Source organism: Perca flavescens, chromosome 15 (genome assembly GCF_004354835.1).
Source record: "Perca flavescens isolate YP-PL-M2 chromosome 15, PFLA_1.0, whole genome shotgun sequence".
In the NCBI taxonomy this organism is placed as follows: Eukaryota; Metazoa; Chordata; class Actinopteri; order Perciformes; family Percidae; genus Perca; species Perca flavescens.
Genome location: NC_041345.1, coordinates 10,189,116 through 10,199,332, shown reverse-complemented (window position 1 = coordinate 10,199,332; position 10,217 = coordinate 10,189,116). Strand labels below are relative to the sequence as shown.

Below are 10,217 nucleotides of genomic sequence, written 5' to 3'. Positions count from 1 at the left end.
TTACAACAATATACATCGTGAAAAGTGTTTTATTATCAAAGAGCACATTTTGATTACTTGAACTTTATATACAATACAAAAATGCAAAAGAAGAGCTTTTCTTTCTTTCTTAATGTCACCATTCATGCTTCCACAGTTCCCTCTTTGACTATAGCCATTGCCAGATTCCTGGCCAGAGCAAGTCTCAGGAGCTCCACCTTGGTCTGCTCTATGTCTTCATCCTGAAATGACAAATACACTCTTATAAGAAGTGTAGAGGATTGTATGTATTGAACATTAAGGCGGATTCTTTTTTTTAAGATTATTTTTTGGGGCTTTTCCCTTTATTATAGTGACAGTGGATAGACAGGAAAGTGGGAGAGAGTTGGGGGATGACACACAGCAAAGGGCCACAGGTCGGATTTGAACCCGCGCCGCTTCAGCCAACATGGGGCGAACGCTCTTACTGGGGGAGCTAGATGCCGCCCCATTAAGAAGAAATGCACAACAGCAGAGTTTGAGGCTGTGGGCGCTATTTTAACGCTCTAAGCGCACGGCATAAAGAGCAGGTGTGCTCAAACTTTTGCTAGTTTGACAGCAGAAAAAAAGGGTCCGTGCACCGGGCGCATGGTTCAAAAGGGTTGTCCTTAGTGTCTTCATTAATTCATAGGTGTGTTTTGGGCAACAGTGTCAACTTTAGTGAGTGTCAACTTCCATTCCCTTTAAAAGCCAGGCGCGTTTGTACCTTGGCGCATTGCTATTATGATGGCGGCTTTGCACCGTAATATTTTTATTTGTAATCTTTTGCATGTTTGTGTGCTGCTGCACTTCCCTGTGTGTGTAACAAGCATAGTGTGCGCACGTGCATAAACCTAGGCGCATTTTACTAATGAGCTGTTAAAATAACAATGGAATGCTGCGCTATTGACTTTAGACCAGGTTTTTGTTGTCAATGGTACGATCACTTCCCGCTGCCTCAAGATAGCAATACGCCAAGAATTCACCTGAACAATCCTCCCTGTAAGACCTGCACGCCCATGGGCGCACAGATGGGTGCAGGTGCATTTGCTATTTAAACGACGTGGGTGCTGGACGGTCTTGAAATAGCAAAGACACTCGCATCTGGCTGTGCACCGCACCGGGTGCAAAACAGGGCCCTGTGTATTACAAGCCCAGCGATGCATCAGGGTTTAATTGTTCTCTACAAGTGGAAAAGACTTGCCTGCTTTTACATACCTTCATTTGGACAGTAGCACCAAATTTACAACACTATCCCAAATTACACTGAGGAACAGAATATTGCACCTATTGCAACTAAAAGCGAGTCTCTTATGCAAACAATGAACAGCATCCGAACAACACCACCACCAGGAGGAGATGCGTACCTGCATGGTCCTGTCTGTGCTGGGAGCTGTGGTGTTCAGTGAGGAAGTGAGCTCCTCTAAACAGAACATCAGCTCATGGGTTTGGTCTGCTGAGAAGATCACCTAAAAATTCAACAAACAAAGCCACCTTTAAGTTAAAACAGTCCACAGAACAACTTCTTTGTGAGCATTGAAGTTCCTTTTTTTATTCATTCTTTCGGTGTCCCCATATCAAATATAAGTATACTTTTATGAAATTAATTTCGACACAAGAATGCAAAAGAAAACCATGATCCAATCTAAGATTTAGTCTTGAGACTAGTAATTGGAAATGCATAATCATGATTAGACTTGTTAGACTTGCTACAGTTGAAGTGTGGGGCTATTTTGAGCCTTGTTAGTGGTATAAAAATAGCGATTTACCATCTGCTTTAGCAGCTAACCACCGGTTTGCGGTAGCTTGTTTAAAGCTAGAGACGCATTCGATTAGCATGACAAAAGATCCCAGAGAACAATGGACTCTGTACACATATGTTATTAAACCCTAGGTTCATTTTGCGCCGGAATTGTCCTTTAACTCAGCCTCCACTAATTGGACACTACCACCTGCACAGGTGATTATAGGGTGAGCTAACCTGAGCAAGCAACATTAGGGGTGTGAATCTCTTGGCACCTTACGATTCGATTCCGAGGCCAGCGATTCAATTCTAAAACGATTATCGATGCAAAACTATTTTTATGTACATTTCCATTGCTACTCAGAGTTTGCTAATCACTTCCTAGACAAAGTAGCTATACAAAGCTTGGATTTTGATGTATTTGTCACACACAAGTTTTAATGAATTTTTTTGTCTACTGAGGTTTTTGTTTTGTAGTCATTCCATGCCTTAAACATGCTTCTGGAAGCCACCTTCTCTCACAGTAATCTTCCATGTCAGAGGCTCAGTCATGTTTAAACATTGTAATTTTGGGAACACAGGCTAGCGAAAAGGGAGAAAGGCAGCCTTTTCATAATCAATTTATCTGAAGAAAATACAAATACATCTTAAACAGATCAGGCAATGTAACTTAATGATTCAGTTTTATTGTACCTGGAGGAAACATTAATATAAATTTGATCTTTTAATGTAACATGGTTATGTATCTTTACTGAAGCACAAATGTTTTCCAAATTCACAGTATAGTGCACAGTGTGCACCGTGACTGACCTCTTTCTGCTCCAGCAGCGGCAGGGCGTCAGTCAGCAGAGTCATCCAGAAGCTTCGGGGAGCGATCTTGGCCGTAATGAGGGAGAGGAGCAGCTTGGCCGCCTCACTGAAGCGCTTCTCTTCGTACAGCTTGTGGAACTCACGGTACTTCACTAGGAATGAAAAGAGAGCAAAGTTTTCAGACTACAACACTGGCTCATGCCAATACTTTGAACAGTACCAAGCGAATGCTCACATAGATGTTATCACACAGTATAAAAGTGCAATTTGATAACTTTGTATGGAATTACCTTTCATGTGCATGAATTGTTCACTCTCATTTACTAACTAACCTGTTTTTATTAAAATGGTTGTTTTTTTTTTGTCTTTGCTCCTCCTTTAAAGAAAAGCCATTCTTTAAATGTGCTGTACTTCTATCTTAATAAGGTTTTTATGAATGGTTCATCTTTTTTCACTGATATTCTTCCAGTATATCACGCTGTTGCATTAAGCAGTATTTATATCTCGGTGCATACGTGTCTCTGTGTCTGAGTCTCATGTGACTGCCTAAAAGAGACTATAAAAGGAAAACTGTCCAGAAGAAAATCTGCTTTGACTGAATGTCCCCTCATTTGACGTGTGAATTTTCCTTTTGAGTCACAAGTTTAGCGTGTGTGCGTGCGTGTGTGTGTTATTCCTTGTTCATACCAAGGAAAGTGAGCCTGTCGCTGAGCAGCATTGCTGGACCCAAGTTGTCTATCAGGTCCAAATCAGAGAAGGTCCCTCTGGTACAGTAATCCTGTAGAAACCTGTCACAAACACAAGCTGCAATTTAAAATCACAAACCAGTTGTAATTTTTCAAGCTACTTTTGTTCTGTTGTGTAAAAGGCCTCACCAGAATACAATACTGTATATCAAATGGCCAGATCTGACAAACATAAAGTGATTTGTTGTTTTGTTGTCTTTAGGGGTGTTCAACTAAGAACGTAACTTCTCACAAGAGAAGGATACAAGAGTGTGGCCTTGTTTAATATTACAGAATCAAGTTCAAGACCTTTATTTGTTCCAGAGGGGCAATTGGTTCTGCCGTGGTAGCAAAAAATAAAAAATACATACAGTGGTGTGAAAAAGTGTTTGCCCCCTTCCTCATTTCCTGTTCCTTTGCATGTGTGTCACACTTAAGTGTTTCGGAACATCAAACCAATTTAAACAAAAGTCAAGGACAACACAAGTAAACACAAAATGCAATTTGTAAATGAAGGTGTTTATTATTAAAGGAGAAAAAAAATCCAAACCATCATGGCCCTGTGTGAAAAAGTGATTGCCCCCCTTGTTAAAACATACTATAACTGTGGTTGTCCACACCTGAGTTCAATTTCTCTAGCCACACCCAGGCCTGATTATTGCCACACCTGTTCACAATCAAGGCATCACTTAAATAGGAGCTGCTTGACACAGTAAGGTCCACCAGAAGATCCTTAAAAGCTACACATCATGCCGAGACCCAAAGAAATTCAGGAACAATTGAGAAAGAAAGTAATTGAGATCTATCAGTCTGGAAAGGGTTATAAAGCCATTTCCAAAGCTTTGGGAATCCAGCGAACCACAGTGAGAGCCATTATCCACAAATGGCGAAGACATGGAACAGTGGTGAACCTTCCCAGGAGTGGCCGGCCGCCCAAAATTACCCCAAGAGCGCAGCGACGACTCATCCAAGAGGTCACAAAAGACCCCACAACAACGTCCAAAGAACTGCAGGCCTCACTTGCCTCAGTTAAGGTCAGCGTTCATGCCTCCACCATCAGGAAAAGACTGGGCAAAAATGGCCTGCATGGCAGAGTTCCAAGGAGAAAACCACTGCTGAGCAAAAAAGAACATCAAAGCTCGTCTCAATTTCTCCAGAACACATCTTGATGATCCCCAAGACTTTTGGGACAACATTCTGTGGACCGATGAGACAAAAGTGGAACTCTTTGGAAGGTGTGTGTCCAAGTATATCTGGCGTAGAAGGAACACTGCATTTCATAAAAAGAACATTATACCAACTGTAAAATATGGTGGTGGCAGTGTGATGGTCTGGGGCTGTTTTGCTGCTTCAGGACCTGGAAGACTTGCCGTGATAAAAGGAACTATGAATTCTGCTGTCTACCAAGAGATCCTGAAGGAGAATGTCCGACCATCTGTTCGTGTACTCAAGCTGAAACGAACTTGGGTTCTGCAGCAGGACAATGATCCTAAACACACCAGCAAGTCCACCACCGAATGGCTGAAGAAAAACAAAATGAAGACTTTGGAGTGGCCTAGCCAAAGTCCTGACCTGAATCCTATTGAGATGTTGTGGTATGACCTTAAAAAGGCCGTTCATGCTCGAAAACCCTCTAATGTAACTGAATTAGGACAATTCTGCAAAGATGAGTGGGCCAAAATTCCTCCAGGACGCTGTAAAAGCCTCATTGCACGTTATCGCAAACGCTTGGTTGCAGTTGTTGCTGCTAAGGGTGGCCCAACCAGTTATTAGGTTTAGGGGGCAATCACTTTTTCACACAGGGCCATGATGGTTTGGATTTTTTTTCTCCTTTAATGATAAACACCTTCATTTACAAATTGCATTTTGTGTTTACTTGTGTTGTCCTTGACTATTGTTTAAATTGGTTTGATGTTCCGAAACACTTAAGTGTGACAAACATGCAAAGGAACAGGAAATGAGGAAGGGGGCAAACACTTTTTCACACCACTGTAACTACACATAATAAGAAAGACGTTTAAAAAGGACTTTTTCATTGTGGGGGTACCTCTCTGAAATGAGGGTGGCAAAGGCAGCATCTTTGGCCCTGATGCTCCAGGAGAGAGCGGAGCCCAGTCTGTTGTTCCTCAGTGCCCGCATAGCCATGATCTTACAGATACTCCGCACTGGATGAGGAAAAGAAATTAAAAGGTTTAAGTCCCTACCGCATTGGAAAAACACATGACTATATTAATGTCTGTGTTTGTCTAAGACAGGTGGATACGAGAGAAAGAATGTGCTACCTTGCTCTGACATTTGCCTCTGCTCGCAGATCCTGAGCACCTTGAGGGCTTTGCGCTCCGTGTCTAAAGGTACACGCTCAATCTGCAGCTCCAGATACACATGGCCAAACTCTGGGCAGTTGTCAAAGTAGTCCACGGCCAACTGCCACAGACTAAACGCACACAAAAGAAAACAACCTATAAGATGTACTAAAATATCATGATGTTGCTGTCTCGTGTTTAAGCTGAGCTGACACCTTCTAGGGCACTGACTTAATGAACAGTAAATTACAGAGTAATCATAAAAACAAATAATAAAAATGTCATAATTTGCCGATCCAAAGCCACGTGTTTCAATACTTTGTGTAAATCTAAACCATCAAATGAACACAGCAATTAAATACACACGTTAACAGGATCCCCAAACAATACGGATAATTAGCATACTTAGATAATCATACCTGTGATGAGTGAAGAGACCAGAAGCATATTCTAACAGCAGAAACTCTCTCAAGTTGGAGCCAAAGCTACACACACACACACACACACACACACACACACATACACACACAGTAAGTATTAGATGAATAAAGTGTGTAATCTTGTTATCTTGTTATCTCCAGATTATATGTATAAACGAGTCCTTACTGTAGATTGTGAGACTGGAGGAGTTTGCAATGATCCAACAGATCTGTCAGATGGGCCACAAACCACCAGTTGTTGAGAGCAATGCTGAAGAGACACACGGTGGAGAAATTCGGAGAGAGTTTATAGACTGGAGGCATAAACACGCATGTGGCTTGTATGTACTGTATTATATGCATTTATAGATTAATGTAATTCTGCATTTTACCTGCAGTCCTTGATGACCTGATGGATGTCAAACTCAAAGGCAGCCAGTAAGATGCTGTCCAGAGGCTCTGGGACGCTCCTTAAGTCCAGAAACATCGTCATGCAAGACTGACACACACACACACACACACACACACACACACACACACACACACACACACACACACACACACACACACACACACACACACACACACACACACACTAAATAACAGGAACGTGGTAGCAGTGTACATGAATGCTGAGTGGTGCAGCAGCAGTCAGTGTAGTGTACCTGTGCATAGTAGTGTAACTCAGTGGGTTTAACGGTGGGGTGGCAGAAGAGCAGTCTAGTGACCAGGAAGTGGTACCAGGTGCTCAGTAGCTCCTTGTGCTCCAGCAAAGTGTCTTCATCCCCAACTAGGATCTAAAATTACATGAAAAAGGGTGGGAAAAGGTGTTGGATTAATGTGACTAATGTCATGATTTAAAGTCTTAAACTAGACTTCTCAATGAATCTACAGTATTTTTTTTTTTTTTTTATTATTTGACATATTGTGTACATTCTGTACAATGGATGGACAGCAACTAGGGCTTCTAAGGCCACTGACCTTGCAGATGATCTCCAGATGTTGGTTGCTGGCAAACGAGTTGTCCTGCAGGCAGCGGTCCACTTCCTCATGCCAGTGTCTCCACTTCACATCAAACTCTGTCAGCGTCTGGGTGCCACCAGGCTGAGGATTATCATAGAAAGTTCAAAAGGTGAAAGCCTCCATTGAATTGCTCATGAGCGGATGTACTGTATATTCAATTTGAATTGCGCATTATGAACATAAATAATATGTTTGTATGATATCTGAGGAGCAAGGGAGGAGTGCCAGTCAGGAACTTGTGTGTCAGGAAGGTTGAACAACTTCTGTGTTAACACCTTCTGGCTGTCAACAATATAAAATATCATGCAAATATCATATTACCAAGGCAGAGTAAAGCTACACAATGAGATAAACTACTGAAAGATAATTTTACATTGTAGAAGGGCATCTTGCTGAGAAGAGTGTCCATCAGCTTGTACATGTTCCTGGCAGCAGGCTGTAGGGTGGCCTGCTTCACCAGCATCTGTCTGGCTTCTTCAAACCTGCCCTGCAGCACATAACTCACCACCTGCACAGTGCAGATACAAAACGATGCGAGAATAAAACATATAGCTTAAATAGTTTCAAAGACATAACGTGTGTGTGTTGCACCTACCACATCCCAGTAGTCGTGGTGCTCAGCAGGACTCTCGCTCTGCAGCACTTCTCTTGCCTTCTCATCCACATCACCCTTGTGTAACCTGACCCAGTCTAGGAGGTGGAGCAACAGGGGACCCGCTGGACACACAGACACACAGACACACAGACACACAGACACACAGACACACAGACACACAGACACACACACTTTTGTTTGGGTGTTTTCATAGCCTCCACGTCTTTAATAATAATAATAATAAAATGTATTCAAAGATACAAAAGAGAGATTAACTATAAACACAAAGTCAAACTCTAACCAGGAGCAGCATCGATGAACAGCACTTCACACAGATTCCAGATAAGTTCTATAGCCAACAGAATGGACACCTGTAACACCAAAACAGAGGCTGAGGATGGGACCGTGTTAAGTGACACGTGTCAGTGATTGCATAGCTCTAGGCAATAATTCAGTTCAGGAACTAATACACGGATGGCATCTGTATGTGCATTAGTCTACTTTTCATATAAGGATGTAATGTCTCTGTTGTGGCACTGATAGACATACAGTAGAAGTACATACCTGATTTCCATATTGCGTGGCCACTTCTGCAACTTTTGTAGAAACTGCAAAAAAGAGAGAAATGCAAACTTTATTATCTCCAAGTAATCACAATGAAACTAAAATATTACAATTTCAAAATTCTGACCTGCAACTTGCTGAAGCTCCTCCATACAGGCTCTTATCACAGATCTATAGTTTTTACTAATGCTGACAAATCTAAGGAGCAAGACAAAGACAAATCATGATATGCAATCATTTCTGCAGATGCTTCATCTGCCCTTTTGTCACTGAAAAAGGAATACAGTAACACGTGCACAGGAAGAGAGCCATCAGATGGCCTTACTGGGTTTTCTTGTTCTTGCTGGGGAGGTCCTCTCTAATTGTCTGCAGGCCAACAAAGATGTGATGTGACTCATTGAAGAGTTTGCGTAAAATGGGGGAATATATGTCCTCATCTTTTCTGACCTCATGGATGAAGGAGCAGCCTGATCCTTTAGCACCTGAAGATACAGGTCAGAAGGTTATAACAGAGTGACATTAGGTAAGAGAGAGATGGCAGGAGTGTGAAAATACAGAGAGGGGCTTGTGTCGACATCTACACATACTTGATGCCATGTAAAGGGTCTCATAGGCAAGGATATCACCTGGACCCCATGCAAATCCCAAATGCTTCCCATCACTGGCTGCAGGAATATTCTGCATTTAAAGAAGAGAGACAGGGTCATTAAAATGAAATCATATACTAAAACAGCTGATGGAAAGATAGAAATGAAATATAGACTCAAATTGTCTTCTTTTTTTTTTTTTTTTAAATGAAGTAGCTCTCTTTTTCCAAAGAGTCATTGCAACTTCATTGAGAATTTAATAGAGACTAGTCGAACATTATTACTTTCAAGATTGTTTTGCAGTCCAGCCAAATTTTCAACGTTTCATTATCTTAAATTGTACTTACACTCTGCCCATAACCAAAATTCTACTAACCTTAATTTAATTAGCCGGCGATTTAGTTAAGAATACTTTCTAACTAACGGTATTTGTTTATAATTGTAACGTTACCTATTAAGTTCTTAGTACTTTGGCACTTTTTAAATCTTTTAAGACGTATGTGTTTCTATTATTAAACTTGTGTGTCTAACACACGTTATGAGACTTTCTGTGTTCACATCATAATTCAATGTAGCTAACGTTAGATTAGACAGTTAGCTTGTTAGCAATGCTATTCCGAGGGAGTAAAGAGAGAAAACTAAACTACAGCAGTTACTTACGGTGATTGCCGGCTCAACGTCTAACTCCTCCATCAGGGAACAATATTATCGAAGCAATAACGTATAAATGACTACTGAACTATTCAGTTATAAACACTCCACGCCATGAACTACAGGTGCAGTGCTGCTTACGCGCCTCAGTCGATTCGAAAGCCCTGGCGCAGGTGTGATGACGTCACGGAAGGGCTGTCCTTCCTCCTGCCTGTACTTCTATCTATTGTTTGGCTCGTGATGTGGTTTTTATTTATTTATTTACATAACAAAAAAATTACACAATTAATAAATCTGTTAATAACATATAATCAATACCTCTTAAGCTCTGAGGAACTGGGTTCAGATACAATAGGGAACCAGTGATTTCTCAAAATATGTTCTTTATATAATCCACACACAAACACACATATTTTCACTAGATTATGTAAATAATCAGTGTTTTTGATTTGATGTATGCAAATACACAGTTTATTTATATGTAAATATTCAAATAATACAGCGTTAGTGCATCTCATATCATCAGACAGAAAAACAAGATGGCCGCAGGGATTCATAAAGTTACAAAACAATAGAAGAAAAAGATGGGGGGAAAGTGCAAACACAACATTCCCAGTATGCGTAATGTCCTGGATGATGATGATGACGACTGAACCATGCAACACTGGGTGCGTTTTGTGGGATAACTGAACATACAAACGTTAAAAAACAAACAAAAGGAAAAACACTGCTGTGCGCGTGCATGTGATGCTGAGTGCCCCCTGTAGCCTGTAACGCGCAATGAGACTCTCCCGCCCAT

At 41.3% G+C, this 10,217-nt stretch overlaps 1 protein-coding gene across 1 annotated transcript; it reads right to left on the bottom strand.

Annotated features, from left to right (window-relative positions):
• Positions 1-11: 11 nt before the first annotated feature.
• On the bottom strand, positions 12-9,624 carry nup85 (nucleoporin 85). The gene is made up of 19 exons (XM_028598670.1): positions 9,428-9,624; positions 8,768-8,858; positions 8,506-8,662; positions 8,308-8,378; positions 8,181-8,224; positions 7,918-7,987; positions 7,617-7,738; positions 7,395-7,529; positions 6,980-7,102; positions 6,664-6,795; positions 6,391-6,497; positions 6,186-6,269; positions 5,999-6,064; positions 5,559-5,710; positions 5,324-5,441; positions 3,239-3,339; positions 2,552-2,703; positions 1,365-1,466; positions 12-221 (listed from the first exon to the last, which is right to left on the bottom strand). Exons 1-19 carry the CDS (start codon positions 9,458-9,460, stop codon positions 123-125), a joined length of 1,959 nt encoding a protein of 652 aa, XP_028454471.1. The 5' UTR covers positions 9,461-9,624; the 3' UTR covers positions 12-122.
• Positions 9,625-10,217: the final 593 nt, after the last annotated feature.

Coding starts and splice junctions, on each gene's coding strand:
- nup85 (XM_028598670.1), bottom strand. CDS start 9,460: ATGGAGGAGTTAGACGTTGAGCCGGCAATCACC. Junction 8,225..8,307: donor GGAGCTTCAGCAAGTTGCAG/GTCAGAATTTTG, acceptor TCTTTTTTGCAG/TTTCTACAAAAGTTGCAGAA. Junction 7,988..8,180: donor CCACGCAATATGGAAATCAG/GTATGTACTTCT, acceptor TTGGTGTTACAG/GTGTCCATTCTGTTGGCTAT.